The sequence below is a fragment of the Tenrec ecaudatus genome, chromosome 13 (genome assembly GCF_050624435.1).
Source record: "Tenrec ecaudatus isolate mTenEca1 chromosome 13, mTenEca1.hap1, whole genome shotgun sequence".
Lineage (NCBI taxonomy): Eukaryota > Metazoa > Chordata > Mammalia > Afrosoricida > Tenrecidae > Tenrec > Tenrec ecaudatus.
In genome coordinates, this window is record NC_134542.1 from 59,504,307 (window position 1) to 59,527,626 (window position 23,320).

General features: G+C 42.7%; 1 protein-coding gene across 4 annotated transcripts in view; it reads left to right on the plus strand.

Annotated features, from left to right (window-relative positions):
• Window positions 1-23,320, plus strand: part of CCDC141 (coiled-coil domain containing 141) — a 229,118-nt gene that overhangs the window by 72,663 nt on the left and 133,135 nt on the right. For all 4 annotated transcript variants that reach the window (XM_075529468.1, XM_075529470.1, XM_075529471.1 and 1 more), the window contains 2 exons: window positions 1,676-1,929; window positions 18,275-18,391. In XM_075529468.1, the coding sequence (XP_075385583.1) occupies window positions 1,676-1,929; window positions 18,275-18,391 (371 nt within the window). The remainder of the gene's footprint in view (window positions 1-1,675; window positions 1,930-18,274; window positions 18,392-23,320) is intronic.

Genomic DNA, 23,320 nt, shown 5'->3' on the forward strand with positions numbered 1-23,320 from the left:
TTTCTGCCCCCCTTTACCTGCTATTCGTGTTTGCTTCCACTTCTCTGTTCGAGAGATGTGCTTGAATGTTAGTGCTCACTTGACTTTCCTACCTGATTGAAATCGAGCCATTTTTCTGCCCTGGTTCAAATCTAAGATTGTTTCGTTGCTTCTTCGTAAGGCTAACTCCCAATCAAATTGCCCAGTGCACATAAACAAAACCTCCTCACTCAGAGAAGAGAGTTCTTATAATTTATCGACCAGATCTAGATCGTGTGGCACACCCTCCTTCAAATTCCTTCCTTTCCATCTCAAACTGCATCTTTATAGTACATTGTCTCATTCATTCTTTTAGCTTTTGAATCAAGGGCACCAGTTAAAAGAAGTCACTGGTCCCATGACCATCACTGGTCCCATGACCTCAGCAGAAGCGCTGCAGTCCTGCAGACTGCAAATGTGAAAGTATCACAGTATAGTGGCAAGAACACTGAACTACTGAGCAAAAGATGGCTTTTCGACATGTTCAGTACATTTTTATTGGTGTGATTCTAGGTAAGGGATTTATTCTTCGGCTGTCCATTACAGTTTTCCCTCTCCTACAACTAAAGAGTATATTCTCCAGACATACTAGTCTGTCATTTTCTTTTCTTTTCACAACAAATGTGCCCCAAAGTGTTGTTTCTCATTTACTTTATAAATATCTTCTCTTTCCTTAGCCTGGTATCTTGGCTTCTCTTTCTATTGCTTTACCACTTCTAAGTCCCCAAGTAGTCTCAATTTTCTTTATTCCATCTTTGAGGACTTCTGGACTCCAGAATTTGTCATTTTCTTGCTTATGTGATTTTTAATACAGTCTATCTCATGTAAGCATTCGACCAAAATTCCAGAGAAGCTCCCTCGTGCCAGGCCGCTGTGCCAAATTCTGTAGATGCTGTGGTTCTTGTCTTCATCTTGCACGAGAGCCTAGTGGCAAAGCCAGACAGGAATCAAATAGTCCCATGTACAAAGGAAAAACTGTGACTGTCATAAGAGTTGTGCATGGGACAAACATTTTGTTGTAAGAATATGCAATAGGAAGATTTAATTCTCCATCGATAATGAGGCTGAGTAAATGTGACTAGTTGTTTCTGTCCAGTATTGTAGTCAGTTTATGTTAACATCGAAAATCCAACCCTGTTGCCGTTGAGTCAGTTCGGACTCATAGTGACCCTATAGGAATCTGTAGAACTCAATAACCCTATAGGACAGATTTTAGCTGCTCTATAGGGTGATGAGGTGGCTCTGTGTTGGACTGGTAGTTTCAAGTTTCAGTATTCACAACCACCAGCTGGCTGCTGGAGGGGAGACAGAGGAGGCGTGCTCCTCCTGTAAGCAGCTACAGTCTTGGAAACCCCCAGGGCTGTGCCCCTGTAGGGCCATTGAGGGAGAACTGACTCAATGGCAGTGAGTGACAGGGTTTCTGAAGCTGGCAATCATGGTGGACACAGACTGCCACATCTTCTCCAGCAGAGTGGCTGATGGACATGACCTGCCTACCTCTCAGTTAGCAGCCAAACACAGAGCTACTATGCCACTTTGAAATTTGTTACAGTGTGATGTATAATTAATATACAGTGTGTATTAGCTACAGAAATACTCTGAATTTTACTATGCAAAACTTGCTTATACCACTATTTTCTTTCTTTTTTTTTTTTAGAACTCTTAGAGCGATCTCTAGCCCTTCTAAACAAAAGCCAACAGCTCACGGAGTTCATAGAAAAATTCAAATGCGACGGTCCTAATGTGAATCCTGAGTTGGTCCAGGGAGCTCATAGCAGTTGCTTGAAGATCGACAGCCTCCTGGAGCTTCTACAAGACAGGAGAAGGCAACTGGACAAATACCTGAAGCAACAGAGAAAGGAATTGGAGCAGGTTATGCAGATCTGTCAGTGGGACCAGCAGGAAAACCAGGTAACCCCTGGGGATATTGGTGAAGTAGCCGGCCTCAACAAACGATGCTCGGTCACTTGGTGCATAAGCCATTCTCTGGAGTGGCTACTCAAGCAGTTATGGCCAAATCGCTGGTCTGGTTCCAAAACCTCTGGTTCAGAATACCATGTTGTTTGTCCAAGTGAGTAATATTCAAACAGGATTTATCCATTATGATTATTTATTGATTTTACAAATGGGAGAACAGCAGTGGGCAGTTTTGAAAGGAATTGTATTCTATTCTTAGACTCTCTTTTCTTTCTTTCTTTTTTTTAAAACATTTTATTAGGGACTTATATAACTCTTACCACAATCCATACATACACATACATCAATTGCATAAAGCACATCTGTACATTCTTTGCCCTAATCATTTTCAAAGCATTTGCTCTCCACTTAAGCCCTTTGCATCAGGTCCTCTGTTGTTTTCCCCTCCCTGCCGGCTCCCCCCTCCCTCATGAGCCCTTGATAATTTATAGATTGTTATTTTGGTTAGACTCTCTTTTCTCACTTCATTTCAGGTCACTAATTATTAGACCCATTTCTTTGAAATTCTGAAATGTTAATTGCAGTTTCCTTGAAAGTGGGACAGAAATGAGGATGCTGAATTATGCTACAGTGCTTTTAACCTCAGTGAAAAGCAGTAAAAACTAACATAATGCTCTTTGAATAGTACTCTGGTAAGAAGAAATATTTTCTTGACCTGTGTGACTAGATGCCCAGTTATTAGGGGGATTTTTGTTGGGGGGGGGAGGATGGGAGGAGGGAGGTTGGATTTGATACATTTGCAGGCTTGCTGGAGCTCAGTATCCAGACTACAGACACAATTCTGCTCAATTGTCAATAAGCTTACCATACATTTCTTTGATCCAATCATTTGTTTGTAACCATAAGCAGAACTCTCTTTTTAAATCCTCAATTCAAATAGATGGAATATTTATTGTGATATTTCACATTGTCACAACCCCATATTCAGATAAGGTGGCTGGGCTTTAAAGGAGGTGAGTGATGTAAGAGAGGTTTTCTGGTCTGCATGGACTAGAAACAGATCTTTATCTATGCTTTTATGTTACTGCTCTGAGCCAAAATGGACAAACACATAGCCAGGAAGAAATAGGAAGCCAGGATAAACTGGTTCTTATTTAAAGATGGAAGCGTATGAACTTATACTCAATCTTTTGGAGATCCCTTCTAATGCAAGGTTCTCAAGCTTTGCACTACTGACATTTAAAACAAAAACAAACAAAATCCACGTTGATTGACATGGAGTGGATTCCAACACCACGTTCATCTGGCCCTTGTAGAATGGTGAGCAGAAGGGCTGTCCCTTACCCACCACTGGCAAACACGACCATCTCCAGGCATTGCTCCATTTCCTTTGAGGAGCAAAATAACCCCACAGTAGTTGAGAACTACTGTTCTAGTGTGATGAAATCAGCAGTTCTATTCAGCGAGGTATTTTCTGCAAATTCAACTTTTCCCCCCATTTTATTATAATTTCAATATAACTTATAAGTACATATAATTTATAGTATACAGTATTCTATAAGAATAGCAACTAAATATATGCACATAGATCTATTTCCCCATCCTCATATAGAAATATATGTGCATATATACATGTCTTTATCTAGAACCCTATAAATGCCCTTTGCCTCCCAGTTCTTTCCTCTATTTCCCTTGACTTTCCTCCTGTCCCACTATCATGCTCAGTCACCACCAGGGTTTTAGCAATTCCTTTTTTTTATATTATCCTTGATCATGCCCTACCAGGCCTCTCACACCCTCCTCACCACCAGTTTGGATCACTTATTTTCCCCTTGTCTCTGGGTTTCTTAACACCACTTCCTCTCCCCCCCTCCTCTCCCATGTCCCTCCAGAACTGTTGGTCCCATTGTTTTCTCTTCCAGATTGTTCATCCAGCCTATCTTATTTAGACAGACCTGCGGAGATGATAACATGCACAAAAACAAGACAGAGCAAAACCAAGCAACAATATACAACAAAACAACAACAACAAACCTATGACAAAAAAAAAACACAACAAGAAGAAAAGCTTGTAGTTAGTTCAAGGACTGTTTGTTGGCCTTTAGGAGTGTTTTCCAATCCAGTCTGTTGGGGCACCATGCCCTGGCCCCCAAATCCTCCTTCAGCATTCCCTGGGGACTTTGCTGCTCCATTTCCTTGCTGTTCTGTTGCATCCCTTAGTGTTTTGCCTCAGTGTGGCGGGATCAGATCGCGTGAAATTCCCACACTGTGTCTCTGATGTTGTCCTCTGTAGAGCTGTGGGTCAGTGAGGGGCGTCATGCCTCATAGTGGGGCTGACCCTGTGGTCCTCTCTGTAGACTGGCTACTCTGAGTGGGAACATCATCCTCAAGGCCTGGTGGGCCAGGATGTGCTCCACTCTCTCCTCCTCCCCCTTCATCAGCACCCGTGTGCTCCGATCAGATATGTCCTTCTCCTGGAGTTGCAGAATCAATGCTGTCTTTTGAAATAAATTCTTCAGGGGAAGGGGCAGGTGTCCACTTAGTAGTTGGGATTGGGGCTGGCACCCAGACCTCTCCACTGGTTCCCTACTCCATGCCGGCATGTTGCATTCACATCTTGGGTTGAAGTCAGGGTTGAAGTCTGGTCCTTCTTTCCCTGTGGAGATATAAACAATACCCTCCCCTTGGGTGGGTTAGTGCATATATTTATAGGTTTAGTATTAAGGTCGCAGAAGGACATTGGACCCCCACTCAAGTACTCCCTCAGTGCAATAATACTTTCTTCTATTAAATTGGCATTCTATGATGCTCACCTTTCCAACACAACCGCTGAAGACAAAGCGGGTGCATAAGCAAATGTGGCGAAGAAAGCTGATGGTGCCTGGCTATCAAAATATATAGCATGTGGGGTCTTAAAGGCTTGAAGATAAACAAGCAGCCATCCAGCTCAGAAGCAACAAAGCCCACATGGAAGAAGCACACCAGCCTGTGTGATCACGATGTGCCGAAGGGATCAGTTATCAGGCATCAAAGAACCAAAAATCATATAATTGTGCGCTCACCTCCATGATACGATTGCTGAAGACAAATGGGTGCATAAGCAAATGTGGCGAAGAAAGCTGATAGTGCTTGGCTATCAAAAGGTATAGCATCTGGGGTCTTAAAGGCTTGAAGGTAACAAGCAGCCATCTAGCTCAGAAGCGACAAAGCCTACATGGAGGAAGCACACCAGCCTGTGCGATCATGAGGTGTTGAAGGGATTAGGTATCAGGCATCATCAGAACAAAAAATCTTACCATAGTGAATGAGGGGGGGAGTGCGGAATGGAGACCCAAAGCCCAATTGTAGGTCACTGGAGATCCCCTTGCAGAGGGGTCTCAAGGAGAAGATGAGCCAGACAGGGTGTAATGTAGCAACAATGAAAAGTACAACTTTCCTCTGGTTCCTAAATGCTTCCTCCTCCCCCTACTATCATGATTCCAATTCTACCTTGCCAGTCTGGCTAGACCAGAGGATGGACACTGGTACAGATAGGAGCCGGAAACACAGGGAATCCAGGACAGATGAACCCTTCAGGACCAGTGGTGTGAGTGGTGATACTGGGAACATAGAGTGAGGGTGGGTTGGAAAGGGGGACCTGATTACATGGATCTATGTGTGACCTCCTCCCTGGGGGACAGACAACAGAAAAGTGGGTGAAGGGAGACATCAGACAGGGCAAGATATGACAGAATAATAATTTATGAATTATCAAGGGTTCATGAGGGAGGGGGCAGACGGGAGGGAGGGGAAAAATGAAGAGCTGATGCCAGGGACTTAAGTGGAGAGCAAGTGTTTTGAGAATGATGAAGACAATGAATGTACAAATGTGCTTTACACAATTGATGTATGTATGGAATGTGATAAGAGTTGTATGAACCCCTGATAAAACAATTTAAAAAAAGAATAGCAACTAAAAAGATGAACTTGATGCTACTTAGGTACAACCAACACCTCATGTAATTAGTTATTTTATTTTCTAAGTGATTTTTTGAAATTGTGAATTAGGTAGGGGTATTTACATCGCATACCATCAACTCTACATTCAACAATTCAAACCACTCATCAACCACCATCACCCTGTATTCGATGCTAGCTCCCCGCCCCCCCATCACCACCACTTTCTCTTCTCCCTCTTAGGGAGCTCTAGCTATCTTCTCCTCCAAGTCAACACCTGCCAACATTCTAGTTCCTTTGCTCTATTTTCCTATGTTTCTGGATGAATTGCATGATATTTTGATCCTCAAGCAATATGGAACCTAGAGAAACAAATGCAGCAGCATATGATTCATTGGGGGGTAAAGAATTACTCATCATCGTGGAAACATGACAAACAAAATTGGTTTTTGGCCAGCCCTGTCCTTATTGTAAGGGAACATAGGAGCCTTCAAACTTTGGATTAATAAAATGCTAGGCTTGTCAAGCACTTTCATCCCTTAAGAAAAAGAAAAATTATGTGGTGAATTAGAGCAAAGATTACTGAGATGAATAGTAATGTGGCTATCTGAATATCTAATGCATGCTCTCTCTTAAGAGCAATTTAAAGATGCACTTAGTGTTTCTTGGCTTCTAAGTGCTTATGGCCTAACATTTTAAAATATGTTCTCTCTCTTTATTTTATTTTTCTTTCATTTCTCTAATTATTTTTGTAATCATTTTATTGGGGGCTCATACAACGCTTATAACAATCCATACATACATCCATTGTGTAAGCACATTTGTACAAATGTTGCCGTCATCATTCTCAAAACATTTGCTTTCTACTTGAGCCCTTGGTAGCAGCTCCTTAATTTTTCCCCTCCCTCCCCACTCCCTCATAGACCCTTGATAATTTATAAATTATTATTATTTTGTCATACCTTACACTGTCCAACGTCTCCCTTCATCCACTTTTCTGTTGTCCATACCCCAGGGAGGAGGTTATATGTAGATCCTTGTAATCATTTATCCCTTTCTACCTCACCTTCCCTCCACTGTCCCAGTATCACCATTCTCACCACTGGTCCTGAGGGGTTTGTCTGTCCTGGATTCCCTGTGTTTCCAGTTCCTGTCTGTTGGCTAACATTGTTGACAACAGGTCAGCTAATTTTCCCTCAGAAAAGAATAGAAGTGACCAGAATGATGGCAACTTAAGTAAGAGTTAAAGCATTAGCAAGAAAAAGAAAGAAAAGTAGATGAAAACCACATACTAAAAAAACAAAAAAGTCTTGGGAGGAGGTAGCCTGACAAGCATAAACATACCACATTAGCTTTTTTAAAAGGCATTGTTTTCCAGACGCAAAACTGTGCACTTGCTTTTCCTTGAACGGGGAGCAGCGGGCCTTTCTCTTCAACAACAGCAGCATTTTATTTTGTAGATAATCTGCTTCATTAATGAAAATCAGAAGCAGCTTGGAGTATTCCGTGCATAATTAATTATCTTGGCAAGAAGATTTATGAATGTAATTTTTCTCAATTGCTCCAATCAAGCATAAGCGAGACAAACAAATAAATTAAAACTAAGTTATTCATTGTTTCTTTGTACAAGACAGTGTCAAGGACACCGTAGAGAATTAAATAAGACAAGAGGACAGACGATTTCTTATGACAACCCAAATCACACCATGGGTGCACAACTCGCGGGGGGCGGGGGGGCACGGGGAAGACTAGTGAGCAAGCATCAAACCGTGTTTTTTTCTATTCATTTATCCTTTTCATGTTCACGCTCATATGAGGCCATAGGATTTCGATGACTGAATAGCCTAAAGAAGTTGGGAGGTACAGATGAACCTGGTGACCAGAACACAGTAAGGGTTTAAAAACCAGCAAGTGTAACCCCGAATTATCTTGATGATACTAGGACCCATTAGTTCAGTCCAGTAACATACATAAATGTCCAACATCTTATCATTTACAAGTCCTCACAGAATCCCATGTCTGTGGTGGGCTGTCTCCAGTTCACAGTAACACATGCCAGCAGTCAGTGCAGAGTGTCTCACAGTGTTTGTTACATGTTGTTGTCAGCTCTAGGAACCTTTGCTTATTAGAATGCAGCCCACCTGGCTTTTAATATCACCGTGTATAGGAAGGGGTAAGGAGCACAGAGACTTGGAGCAGACAGCATGCCTGTCAATGCCAGCTTCGCCATTTCCTATGTCTGCGACAAGCTACAAGGCACCTGCGTCTCAGTTTTGTGTTCTGCTAAATCAGGAAGCGAGGCAGATACCTCTATACGTTGTAAAAACAAAGTCGATTGTGTATGTAAAAATGTGTAGGGCACAACTTGGCAGGTGGTGGTGGTAGATGCCGTCCTCGTGACCCAATGTACGGCACAAGGGAACACTGTCCAGTCGTGCACCTGGCGGAGGTCTGTGCCAGTACCTGTCCAGATGCTCACCATTTCTTTACAGACCTGGCTGGTCCCTCGCTGAGCTTCACTGGTCGCTCCCAAACACGGACAATCAATCCTACCGAAGGCTGGCTGACACAGCAGTTCTCTAAACCACTGGGTCCCTGAAGCTTTCTCAAATGTTGCTGTGATGGACGGGGAGAGAAATGCTAGTTTCTAACTGGGGATTCAGCCTATTTTATTCAAAAAGTTATAAGGAGAAAATAAAAACCATCGCCCTAACTTTCTCCACTCTATTTCTTTAGCATATGTCCATTCCTGTTCATGACAAACAAAACAAACAAATAAAACCACCAAACCCAACAACCTATTTCTGAGGAGGAGTCAATTCTGACTCACATGACCCACAGGAAAGACTAGCACGGCGCCCATGGGGTTTCCAGGGCCGTAATCGTCACCGATGCAGCTGGGCAAACCAGTCTCTCCGGGAGCAACCTGTGAGTTTGAACTGCTGACCTTTGGGTTAGCAGCTGAGCATCATAACCACTGCACCAACAGGCTCCTCCTAGTTGATTACCTTGCCATTAGATCTAGCTAGTGTGCCACTGTTCAGCTGAACTAAGTAAGCCTTAGAGCATTTTAATTAGGCAGGCTTATGTATATTTACGTTCCCAAATGTGTTGGCACACAGCATGATTGAGTTACATCCTCATGAGTCTAGGGCTGACGACAAAGCTCCCTGAGGTGTGTGCTCCCTGGACATGGCTGCGTAAGTTCTGCCCCCTGTGCCAAATGCATCCGCTCCCTTGTCCTCGTGCCCGTCCAGTGTATGACAACGTGCAGTCGCTGTGGACTTAGGGGCAGTGGGTTGGGCTTTGCTACGAGCAGCCAAGCCCCCAGGGCTGCCCGGGCAGCTCCTCCGATCCCACTTAACTCTTTTCCTTCCTCGTCTCCTGGGCTGATGTTCTCTTTCCTTTCCATCCCTCCACCCTCGCCGGCTTCTTACTCTCCTCTTTCTTTCCTTCCCATCATCCCCAATTAATTAAAAATTTTATAGGGGGCCATTTCCCTAAGAAAGTTAAATTAAAACCATATTTTGAAATGATTGAAATTTAGCCTTCAAAATTTAGCAGTTATGTATCTTGTTTATACATTCCCAATTTTTCCCCATAACGATCATTAGCAAAGGCCAAAACCTCAGTATGAAACTCATTAGTATCATGTCCTAGAATCAGAATGGTAAGGTAGAAATATCAAACTTTGGCCTAACTCTTAAATAACTCTGGAATCAATCTCTCTCTCTCTCTCTCTCTCTCTCTCTCTCTCTCTCTCTCTCTCTCTCTCTCTCTCTCTCTCACACACACACACACACACACACACACACACACTCCACTCACTTGGGACAGAACTCTAAATGATGCTGAGGAATGCATGCCTCAGATATCCGTGGCAGAAAGGTCCAGTACAAGGTACAAAGTTGGGTGCTGTTTCTTTCTTGAGAATTCCACTGCTGTGTGAATTCTGTCTAATGAGTCAGAGGTCAGGCTAGAAATAAAATTAAGATCCAGAGACATCCAGAGTACAGATTTTACCCTGTTAGACAAAACAACTTCCACTATTAAATAGATGGAAGTAAAGATTTTGCCTTCAAACATGTAACAGTTAGGGGCAATGCTAGTAAGAGAAGGAAAGATGTTTACTGTCGTTTTTCTTTTCTTTTTTTGTGCCCCGTGGGTAGAGGGATTAAAAAATTATGTATCTCTGTCCATGAAGCTGTCTGCTAAAAGGGAAAAGGTTTGCACAACAAAGAAAACCAAAAACATGCTGTAGTTTTTCTTGAGACAGAAATACATGGAGGGACATTAGATGCCAACCCAAGTCATAATTACTAAACACAAGCTATCACAATTCCACAGGGGAGATGGATTAGTGAACTGTGCAACAGATGCCGCACGTTAGCTTTCCTACAAAGCATCAGCAAAGAGTGCTGGGATTCACTCATTAGGAGATACTTCTAACTCCCCATTGACTTGGGTTAATCAGCGAGGGCCCCCAAATTTCGGGGGAAATGTGAACAGAGCACATTTAGATTCTCTTAGAATCTCCAGAAATAAGTGAGATAACAATGAAGTCTCAAATATGGCCGGCTGGTCACAAGATTAGTCCAAGAATGCTTCTTAAAGTAGAAACCAAATCTGCATTTTTGTGAGTCCTCCTTTCCTACCCAGCTCTCAAGGTCAGTGACCTTGGCTTTTGTGTTTCTTCCTGGGACATTCATTATTGCTGGGTATTTGAAGGCTGATTGTTGTCCAGCTAACTGCAGAGTGCATTTGACTAGATTGTCCATTACAGCATAAAGACAACTGGTTTTCTTATGCTAAACAAGAGAGCAAAACCGGGAATGATTATTATTAGACTTTAAAAGATGCCATCAACATCTGACATCAATGTAGACATCAGAACTATCACCTGTGGCCATCAACTGTAATTGAAAACAGCTGGGTGTACTGTGTATTTTTGGCAATTGGAAGAAAGACTACCAAATACCCTTCGGTTAAAAGAAGATTGATAACTGATGCCTTTCCTTCCCTTATCAGTTTTTCTGTCTCTAATAGTAGTTGGTTATTCAACAAGAACTGTTCTGCACACAGAAAAGAAAATGAAAGCAATTTGGGGAGATTCTCATCTTCCCTTAAGCATTTCTGTTAAGGTGATTTGAATTGCTTATTGCAAGCTGGTCTCTCCCAGCAGTTTTAAACAAAGCTCAAAAAGTTAGATCAAATCTCAAGAGTGTAAAACAAGCTGCACACAAACAGATGGGGGTAAGGGGTGAAGAACTACGGGCCATGGCAATCTGATTCCCCTCCTTGGGATGAATCTCCTCATTGCCCCCTGGCGATTTCGCCTTGACCACCAGAGAGGATTTTCAATTGGACTCTGTTCAGAACACATACCGTGTAAGACCTCTCATTCCATCCTTGCTGGGACCTCTACCCGCTCCCAGGCTCTCTGTCCCAGGCACACCTCTGGAAGGGCCTGGTCCACACATGCATGATTATCCTTTCTGTTGCAGTCTGTCCTGGCATTCTGCCCTCGCCAGGAGACTTTCCTCTTACTCCTTTGCCTCGTCTGTCTGGTCTCGGCTTCTTTGTTTGTTGAAGACACAAGTATCTCCCTCAGAGAAGGGTTGTAAACATCACATTAAGTAATGGTTTTAATTTGCCTGGAATATAATACGTGACACCCCTGTGGGAAGGTCTGGTTCAGTTCTCTTATTTAAGCAGGTGGTTGAGGTGGGCATGACATGCCCAACAACCCAAACTGGGCCTTCACTGTACCTTGGCCAAGGCAAATGGCATCAATGGTGCTCCCTTCCAAATACCCTGCTCTCGGCTACACTCCTACATCAGCCTTCTCCCATCGCATCTTCAAGGTCTTTCTGCTGACAGTGCTTCTTCTGTTTAAATCTCCTCTAACCAAATACAGTAATAAAAGGTAAAATAATATGGGGGGAACCCGCTCATTACTTATGTTTTTATTAATGTCGTGATGCCAATCCCCTTCATGTCACCAAGAAACCTCTTTGGAACTCTTACTCTTCTCCAGAGCCCAGCCCAGCTACTGCAGACCCAAATCCTAACCTTAGAGTTGGCTCTAACCCCACACCAAAGAGTTGAATTCAGACAGCTTCATCTTTCTCCTGACTGAAGGGGATGATGGGTTTGAGCACTTGACTTTGCAAAAATAGCAGCCCTAAGCATAACCCATTTCACCACCAGGGCTCCTCCCCTTCCCTGTTCACTGAGTGGTCCCTAAATTCTTATCAGTTGATATCTTATTTCAACATTTTCCTGATTCCACTATTGTTAAATTGCCTGTCACAAACACTCAGTTGCAGATCTACATTTGATAAAGTGACCTTGGGTTACAGTCGTCTACAATAAAATATGTGAATCGCATATGTAATTTAAAACTTCCTAGTAGGTGCATCAAAAAGCCCCATAAAAATATAAAAGTAGAAAGCAATTTTTTTTGAGAATGATGAGGGCAACAAATGTACAAATGTGCTTGATACAATGGATGGATGTATGGATTGTGATAAGAGTTGTATGAACCCCCAATTAAATTATTTTTTAATGTAAAAGTAATTATATACTTCATTTGTCCCAGCATATGCAAACTACTATTTTAATATATAAGCAATACAAAATTCTTAGTGCAATATTTTCATTTTTAATATGAAATCAATATATTTTATGCCTATAACAATTTTAACCTAGGCTAGGCATATTTCAAGTATTCTTTAGCCAAATGTGGGGGAAGGATGAGGTTTCTACTCCATAAAGAGCACAGTCCCAGAAACTCACGGAGGCAGTGCTGGCCTGTCCTATCGGGTTACCGCGAAGTGGGGTGGATGTGACGGCAGGGAGCTTTGAGAGAGCCAAACATAAGGTGCCCTGGCAAGGCTGTCAGAGCAGTGTTACACCGCTTACTGGAAGGTCAGCTGTTCACTGTTCAACCCACCAGTTGTTCTAAGGAAGAAAGATGAGGTGACATGCTCCCATGAAAATTTACCAAAGTCTCTGAAAGCCTACATACGGTCACTAAGAGTCAGAATCAGTTAGTTGGCACTGGGCTTGGTTTGGGGGTTGGGGTGTAACCACATGTGGTTCATATCTATCATATTGAACAATACAGATATGTATCATTTGTCAAAGTTTTCCCTCTTTGGCTTCCAACGCTGTTCTCGGTTTTCACTGACCATCCGTGGTTTCTCCTTCTTTGCTTGCTTATCTTTTTCACCATCTCCTTTTATTCTTGAGTCAATGCATCGGACTCCCCCGATCAACCACCACCGCACACAACAGATCTGCCCCCACTTTTCTGTCTTAGTTCTAACTCCTTTAAACATTCCTTACCCAGAAAAGCATTTCATGTTAAACTGGGACGACCCTAACCACATCACTCCAGTCAAGCTGAATGGTAGGAAGTGGGCCGAGAGGAAACTCGATCTCGCCGCCTCTTACTCTATCATCACCCAGAACTGAAGTCTAGCAGATACTCAGAGTGCTTTGTGTTCTCCCCTCCTTTTATGTCCTCCCACGTTTGACTCTTGTTTTCATCCTTTTGATGAAACGACCTTGTTCTACAGAAATGTCATGATGCACCGTTTGCTGTGTCTGCCACCCAGGCTTTGGAAAGCAGCTGATATCATTTAAAAGCTTATAAAAAGTGCACTTGGAATATCTATGCAGCTGTCTGCGGTAGCTACTCGCTGGCCGAAGTGACTGATTTATACAGGCTGGCAGAGTATTGTGGCTGATAGGCTCTCGGTTATTTAGGGCATCTTACTTTAGCATCAGTGGGACTGGGAACTCATTCTGCATGCATTTCACAGCACCCACCGTAAATCTGATCTTGGAGACTGCTCGTACGTGTGAATGCCTCACGGTGAGATGTAACACCCTTGCCATCATCTGCTTACTCCTAGGTTTTATGCCAACTTGTTTTTGTGATTTTATTCAGGGTGTATCTGGTAATTAAAGTGTCCAGCTTTAATAGGCATGTGTGTGACTATGGCTGTATATTCCTTTACAGGAACAGCATCCATTGGGGAATGAAATTGTATTTGCCAAATCTAGGTGATGAGGTCAGTAGATACCTTAAAAACCCAAACAACTCACCCTTCCCAGCTTTCATCACTCCTGGCATGTGTGAGATGACAAGTCTTTGACTCATGAAATTTAATAGGATTATCTAAGGGTTCAGGCTTCTCACCTGTTTTTAGGGATTAATGAACACCTGTTTGTGCCCATTTTCATTCACTCACGCTCTATATTAACTATTGAAAGTATTCTTGAGATTTCTGGGATCCTCCCACTTTAACTAAGAATGAATAAAACTCACTTCCATTAGTTAACAAAATAATAATTATGAAAGTTGGCATATGCCTGAGTTACTTTGATGAAATCCTTAAGTAATTCTGCCAGTTGGGCTTTTCTATGAGCTCAATGCATCTTTTTGTTTTGTTTTATAAGACATAAGCATATTATCAGATACATTTTCTTAGTCTTGATAATAAAAATATCCTCTGTGTGTTATTCCAAGCACATTATATATATTGCCTACGTCTGGTTGAGCGATCAGGTACATATGCTGTCTTCAAAGAATTATAAATGTATTAACATACTGCTTTAGATGAGAGACTGGCTGGATACATGTTTATGAGTGATGCTCATGGAAACCAGCCAAACCTACTGCCATCAAGTCGCTTCTGACTCACAGGGTAGAAGTGCTCCGGAGGGTTTCCGAGACTGAAACCTTTACAGGTGCAGCCAGACTCATCTTTATCCAGTGGGGTGGCTGGTGGTCTTGAACCACTGACCTTGCAGTTAGCAGCGCAACGTGTAATGCAGTGTGCTCTCAAGGATCCTTGTAGGATCCCCAGACTGCCAAACAGTCTGGAGAAAAGGAGGTCCACTGCACGTGAAACCCGCCACAGGACCTTCAGTAGGCTTTTCACTGCCCTGATGGTGGGCTGCAATGCCGGTCAGCAAGATTTCCAATTAGCAGAAAGTTGGGGAAACCTCTTGTTCCACAGTTTACTTCTGATTCCGTGCTGGTCCATGTTCAAGGTTGGTGCCGACCTGTTCACCTTGTTCCTGTCTCTATGACACCAATCCCGGGACGGCCACAGGACCTACTCTTCTGGGTGATTCATGGACTCTGACTTCTCTGTAGGGCCATTGTGCATGCGTGTGTTTGTGGGGTACGTTTATTGTATGGAACAACAAGCACATGGTAGCTTTCCCTTTAGCCACTTGCTTCCCTCATTTGTCAGCTTTTTATAAGATTTTAGAGAATTCCAAGGCTGTCTCAGACAAGACAGTTTGTGCTGCAGAAAGCCATAGTGTTGGGCTTGTCAATCGTCACCATTTTTCATGGACTACCAGGTTCCATCTTCCAGCTTTAATGTCATTTCCTGCTAATGACAGGGCTTTAGGGCTCTAGGTAACCCTTGCATGGTGATAGGATTCAAAGGAAAGAGCATGAACTTGGGGATCTTGTAGATTTTAGGACAAATCTTTTCTTTTTCCTTTACTACGTGGCTCTGGAAGAGCCATTAACCTCTCCCAGTGAGTTGTTGAGATAGAGATGCCTGACTATTTGAATTTCCTGAGGAGCCCTATGGACATGAAGCTGCTAACTCTAAGGTCAGCAGTTCGAACCTACGCTGCTCCACACAGGAGAAAGATGAGGCTGACTGCTCTGGCCAAGATTTACAGCCTCACAAAGCCAACATGGGCAGTTCTCTTCAGTCCTATCGGATCTTTACGCATTGGAATTGATTTGATAGCAGTGAGTTTTAAAATTTTTATTGGCATGTAGTTCACATCACACAGTTCAGTCGTTCAGTCATTAAGAAGAGTTGTGCAGTCTTCACCACACTCCGTCTCAGAACCTTTTCTTCTTTCTTGTAGTTAGTGTTGCTAGCCCTTACCTCCCCACAGCCTCTCCTGCCATGCCCTCAGTAATTCTTAATCCAGTTACTATCTCTGTCGATTTGCCTATCCTGGATTTCATATATATACAAAAATATACAAAGCAAAAATTAAGTGAGTTAGTTTCCTAACAAAATCTCCAATGTGGGGTGTTTTGAAAGGGATATTTAGTCTCTTACAGATCTAGAGGCTACACATCTGGAATCAGGGCGTTGGCCAAACTATGCTCTAGGGAAGAGCCTTCTCCTTCTTCCAGCTTCCGGTAGCCCCGGATGTGCCCTATCTTGTGGTACCCTAACTCCAATTTCCGCCCTCATCTTCACTTGGCTGTCTTCTCTTGTGTCTCTGCTGTTCTTTTTATAAGGACACTAGTCATATTGGATCAGGACCCTCCCTACCCTTATATGACCTTCTGTAGCTTGAGTCCCACTTTTAAAGAATCTTGTTCCCATAAGGGATCAGTCACAGGTACTGGGGATTAAGGCTTGAACTTCTTTTTTGGGGGGGGTAGGGGTAGGAGGGAGAGTGAAAACAAAATTCAACCCATAACAATGTCTGAAAATTAATTAACTAACTGACTAGTTTGTGGTAGGTTCTTAAGAAACGGTAGCTATGATGTGCCCATGAGGATACTGCTGCTACAGGAATTTAAAGTCACACTTTAAGACTCCTTTCTTCAACTAGGCTAAAGAATCTTTATTCAAAGGGCCCTGTCATCTGTCCAAGTCAAACTGGGCAATCGTTTACAAGTGTACAGTTCTTTCCAGTTTTTTTTCTGTTTGTTGTTTTAACATTGTGTCTAATATAGATTGTAAGTCTAAGTTAATGTGAGTTACACCCTGTGCCATTTATGATGTCAATGGAATTTTAATGAGTTTTCCATTTATTTTCTGAACACAGATTTCCAGCAACTAAGCAAACTAAATATTTTTACACCCTGTTTTTATAACATAAGATAAAATTCTACATATGCTGTTTAATACCATCCTAAGAATCTATGTAACTACATTCAGATTCACACTGTTACCCAGGAAAGAAGGCTTGTGCTCTAAATAACGCGTGAATTATGGTTCTTCTTGTTGGGAGATTTTCACTTATGTTCTTCATGTCATGTACTCAACTGAGAAATAGTTTTCATACTTTCCTGAGATGATAATTTTTTCCTTAAGTATGTAGAGGTTTACATGAAGAAAAATGAAAACCTGATTATATGCTAATTTAGTATATGGAATGGGTGTATAAGAGGGTAATTGAAAAGTATGGCATCTAGGTTTCTAGCTCATGCACCAGTTTATTGCAAACAAAGTATATTTAAATGTGTGTCTGCAATCAGTGGACAGCAATAAACCAGTCCCCTTGGTCATACACTTAGTTTCCATAGGGGGTCTTCAAGGAAAGGATGCATTTTGTGGTCAGGGCTAATATCAAATTTTTAATGTAACTCAAACACATATCTTTGCAAATCGTTGAAGCTTTGCAACAAATTTACAGAACTGCTGTTGCATATGAGGTATATTTAAATGGATCAAGCATTTTAAGGAAGGTTGGGGAGACGTCAAAGAGGAGGCAAGCGAGGGAAGACCACCATGCTCAGTGAATGAAGACACTGTGCCTGAAGTCCAGGAAGCTGGTTGGAGGAAACCCTAAATCTACCATTGCTATGATACCCACTCAGTTGGAACCTCACATGGTTGGCACATTCAATTTTAAGCACACATCTAGGCCTCGTCAAGCTTTGCGGTCAATGGGCGCCACACACATGGAGCAAAGCTCAGCTAAGCTCAAAGAACGGATCTTTCCACAAGTCCTTTAAGTAAGATAGAAGCTAATGAAGGTAGTTTTATGGAACGAATCAATCGCCAATTCAAATAAATTTATGTAAAAAAATCTTAAATAAAAAGTAATATCATAGATTTTTTAAAAGAAAGAAAATTAAGAACTGCATTGGTGAGAAAAAGTCCAGGAAAGTTGTGAATGGAAAATTTTCCATCATGACAATATATCTGCTCATTATTCAAGAGTAGTAAGGGTTATCCTAACAGTTGGGGGCCTTACCCATACCACCTAATGCCCTCATCTTGCCCCTTGGATCTTCCTTTTGACCCTGAAACACAGAGAACATTGAAAAGGAATGTGATCGTGGGTGCCCAAACTGCCATTCTGATGTGATGTGGATCAGGAGGAGTGCAGACTTCTTCAGGAAGGGCTAGAGAGATGGAAACACTGCCTAGAAAATGTGTGCGCTCAGATAGAAACTCTGTTGAGAAACGAGAGTGTCACCTTTTGATATTTTTGTTTCATAAAGTTGTAGCATTACTTTTGGACTCACCTGTATAATTTGCACATATTTTTTATCTCTTGCAGGAATGTAAGTAATTTACATTTTGAAAGGTCGAGGAGCTATTTCTAATTTTTCACTCACTTTTTGCCTCATTTGACATTTAATCTTGCTTTGTTGATTCTTACCTAGGTGACTTGTTGGTTTCAGAAGACAATAAAAGACTTAAAAGAACATCACCTGGGTTCGTCACTGTCAGACAACGAGGAGCTGATTCAGAAGCACAAGGAATTGATGACCCAAGCAAAGGCAAGAGGCGCATTTAAAATCATGGAAAGGGGCTCCAGTTACAGGAATTCTCTCACGTGTTCTTTTATGGGTAATTTAGAGGATAACCAAAATCCATCCACAATTGACATGGAAAAGTTTCTGATAGTTTTGGTTAATACCACTGCCATTGAATCAAATCTGACTCATAGTGAATCTGCAGCACAGGGTGGAGCTGACCCTGTGGGTTTCTGAGTCTTTAAATATTGTACACGAAAGGGCGTTTTCTCTTGGATTTCCCTGCTGGCCTTCCACAGTTGCTGTGCCTCCTGGTCCCAGCACGGTCCTCAGATAGGGGCACCTTCACCTGCCACATGAGCAGGCGTTAGGGCATGGTGGCTGCTAGGGGACCCGGGTCCCGGCCCCAACCTCCCCCGGGGATTACATTGCCCCTGTCCTCTGTACCACAGAGTTACAATCTGGGAAAACCACAGGGGCGACCCTATGCAACAGGGTCGCTATGAGTCAGCATCGACTCTCTGATGTTGCTGTGACAAATTGCCACAGTAGTGGCCACGTGTAGTGGCCGGAAACAATACAAAATTCTTATCTTCACTGTGGACTAGACTGGAGCATGAGCACAGCTACAGAAAAGAACTGAGAGCTCATGACACATGGATCCAGGAACAGGAGTGGGAGTAGTGATACCAAGAGTGTAGGAAGGTGGGGGGAGAAAGGGGGCACCCATTGCAATGATGGACATACCACCCCCCCACCCCAGGGGACGAGCAATAGAAACCATGGGGGGAGGGAGACAGTGGTAGGTGTAAGATATGAAAATAATAATAATTTATAATTTATTAAGGGGTCACCAGGGGGGAAGGAAAAAAGAGGAGCTGATACTAAGGGCTCAGTAGCAAGTAAATGTTTAGAAAATAGTGAGGCAACTAATGTACAAACATGCTTGATTCAATTGATGTGTGGATTGTTTTAAGAGCTGTTTGAGCCCCCAATAAAATTATCTTTTAATTAAAAAATATTCTTACTATTCTGGAGGTCTGGGAATCAGAAATCCCCACCAGTCACCCTGCCTGGTCCCTGGCAACCCTCACTCACAGTCCTTGTTGTGCGGGAACCCACTGTTTTAGCCACTGGTCGATCCATCTGGTTGAGGGCCTTCCTCTTTCTTTTTTAAATCATTTTATTCAACTCTTATCACAATCCATACATACATCAATTGTGTCAAGCACATTTGTATATTCATTGCCCTCACCATTCTCAAAACATTTGCTCTCCACTTAAGGCCCTGGCATCTGCTCCTCATTTTTTCCCCTCCTTCCACACTCCCCCCTCCCTCATGAACCCTTGATAATTTATAAATTATTATTTTGTCATATCTTGCTCTGTGTGACATCTCCCTTTACCCACTTTTCTGTTGTCCGTCTCCCAGGGAAGAGGTCACATGTAGATCCTTGTAATCAGTTCCCCCTTTCCAACCCACCCTCCCTCCACACTCCCAGTATCGCCGCTCAGACCACAGTCCTGCAGGGATCATATGTCCTGGATTCCCTGTGTTTCCAGTTCCTATCTGTACCAGTGTACCTCCTCTAGTCTAACCAGATTTGTAAGGTAGAATTGGGATCATGACAGTGTGGGGGGTTGGGGGGAAGAGGGAGGAAGCATTTATGAACTGGAAAAAAGTTGTTTCATTGTTGCTACATCACACCCTGACTGACTTGTCTCCTCCCCAAGACCCTTCTGTAAGGGAATGTCCAGTGGCCTACAAATGGCCTTTGGGTCTCTACTCCGCACTCCCCACCTCATTCACAATGATATGATCTTTTGTTCTGATAATGTATGATACCTGATCCCTTCGACACCTCATGATCACACAGGCTGGTTTGCTTCTTCCATGTGGGCTTTGTTGCTTCTGAGCTGGATGACCGCTTGTTTTCATTCAAGTCTTTAAGACCCCAGATATTATATCTTTTGATAGCCGGGCACCATCAGCTTTCTTTGCCACATTGGCTTATGCACCCATTTGTATTCAGTGGTTGTGTTGGGAATGTGAGTATCATAGAATGCCAATTTGATAGAAAAAAAGTATTCTTGCATTGAAAGAGTACTTGAGTTGAGGTCCAATGTCCATCTGCTACCTTAATACTAAGCCTATAAATATATGCACATAGATCTATTTCCCCATCCTCATATATAAATATATTTGCATATGTACATGCCTTTATTTAGACCTCTATAAATACCCTTTGCCTCCTAGCTCTTTCCTCTATTTCCTTTGACTTTCCTGTTATTCAACTGTCATGATCAGTCTTCATTTGGGTTTCCATAATTCTTCTTGGTTACATTACCCTTGATCACACTCTATCAAGCCTCCTACACCTTCCTCACCACCAATTTGGATCACTTGTTCCCTTGTCCCTGGGTTTGTTAACACCACTACCTCCCCCCGCCCCGCCCCACTCATGTCCCCTTGGTACTGTCGGTCCCATTGTTTTCTCCTCCAGATAGTTCATCCAGCGTATCTTATTTAGACAGACATGTGGAGATAATAACATGCACCAAAACAAGACAGAGCAAAACCAAGCAACAATAGACAACAAAACAAAAACAAACCAATGACAAAAACCAAAACCAAATGCCACAAGAAAGAAAAGCTTGTAGTTAGTTCAAGGACTGTTTGTTGACCTTTAGGAGTGTTTTCCAGTCCAGTCTGTTGGGACACCATGCCCTGGCCCCAACATCCACCTTCAGCATTCCCTGGGGACCTCACCGCTCTGTTCCCTTGCTGTTCTGTTGCATCCCCTTAGTGTTTTGCCTCGGTGTGGTGGGATCAGATCAGGCGCAGTTCCCACACTGTGTCTCCAGTGTCGTCCCCTGTAGTGTTATAAGTCAGTAAGGGACATCGTGTCTCATAGTGGGGCTGGCTATGTGGTCCTCTCTGTGGACTGGCATCTCTGAGTGGGAACATCATCCTCAAGGCCTTGGGGGCCTACTCCCCCTTCATCTGTTCCCATGTGCTCTGATCAGATATGTCCCTCACCCGGAGCTACAGATTCAGTGCCATCCTCTTAAATTAATTCTTCTGGGGGGAGGGGCAGGTGTCCACATAGTAGTTGGGATTGGGGCCAGCCCCTCAGACCTCTCTACTGGTTCCCTGCTCCCCACCTGCATGCTGCATTCCCATCTTGGAGCATTCAGTTGAAATCTGGTACCTCTTTCCCTGTGGAGACAAACAATAACCTCCCCTTGGGTGGGTTAGTGGAGGGCCTTCCTGTCTGTCAAGCATGAGGTCCTTTCCCATGATATGCCCAAAGGACATGCAATGACATCTTGCCATCCTTTCTGGTAAAGCACACCCTAGCTGCATTTCTTTTGAGACAGATTTTGTTTTTTAATCTGACCGTTCCCCAAAACTCTCACTATTGGTCACCAGTCCCATATTTCAAACACACCAAGTCTTCTCATCGTCCTCATCTATCGCCATCCAGCTTGGACATGCAAATGAAGTGGGGAGAAGAGCACACTGAGTCAGGCATAACAAAGTCCTCAAAGGGACATCTTTTCTCTTGAACACTTTAAGCAGGTCTTGTGCAGCAGGTTTGCCCAAGGCAATGTGTAGCTTGATTTCCTGAAGGCTGCTTCCATGATTCCTGAAGGCTGCTTCCATGATTGCTGGTGGCAAGTCCATACAAAATAAGTCCTTGACAACCTCGCCTTTCTCCTTTCATCGTGAGATTGTCTGTTGGCTCTAGTAGGGCGTAGTCTATACTGTCGTTTACAGTGCGCATTTGAACCTTTAATGTGCACAAACAGAGAAACCTAAAGCTGTTCCTCCCTTCCTTTATTATACACAAGTTTCATACAGAACAGGAGTAAGGAAAAAATGTCTTCATAGTGCTAGGGCACTTCAGATTCTGAGCATCCAGTTTTCCAAAGGCTATGGTCAATAGTGAAAGTCCAAAATCCATTTTCAGAGTTCCTGCTTGGATTGAGCCTCCATTGACTTCCCTCAGGCCATTGACCAGGGTTGTACAAAGGCCTGCCTTCAGACAGTGTGCATTGACAAATGAATTTTTAAAGATGCAGTTAGGTTAAAATTTAACATGCTATCATTTGTTTTCCCATTTGGCCCATTTTAATTTATTCTACTTTATTTTATCTTTAGCTTTTTCTCTTGGATTGGTCTTGCTGTATTTATTTTGTCATTGCTCTTTTCTTTCTTTCTTTCTTTTTTAATTTTCTTTCTTATCAGAAGCCTTTTTTTCTGATCTGAGCTTTTTCCTTCCAAACAGTAGCTGGCCTATTGAGCCCCAATCGTAATACCATTTTGAAAGATATTCAAAATATGTAATAACTACTTAGATTCAATCAACCAAATCAAGATGAAACTGAATTTGTTGGGGAAATATTTGTAAAGGTTTGCCATCAATTTGGGAGACTATTCAATGGCAAGGTGAGTGGTAAATGAGGAAGAAGGGCACTCTCATCATATGAATTGAGCGAGACCCCATGATGTAAATGCCGAAGAGGAGGCAGCACTCTGTTTTGTGATTCAGGACCACTTCTAGAAGGGATGGGGTTTAATAGGGTAGTTGGGGTGTGCTTTCATGACTGAAAAAGGATGGGCTCCCTAAATAAGGCTAAACAGAAATAATACCTATGTGTCTGTGAGAAAGCGCTAAAGACCCCAGTAATGCTTAATGATGGTCAAGAAGACTATGGGGAATGTTATTCACAAACAATAAACTTACTGTCACTCCATAGGAAGGAGTGGATAACAGTGGGTAACCATTACACCCACTGTGGGAAACTACACCTCACAAATTCGGAAGTGTAAAAGATTCCCTAGTTGAAGGAGCTAGGCCTAGAGACCTCAATGCTTTTTTTAAAAAAAATTTATTCTTTTCTTTTGTTAATTTACTTTTAAACAAATTTTTATTAGGGACTCATTCA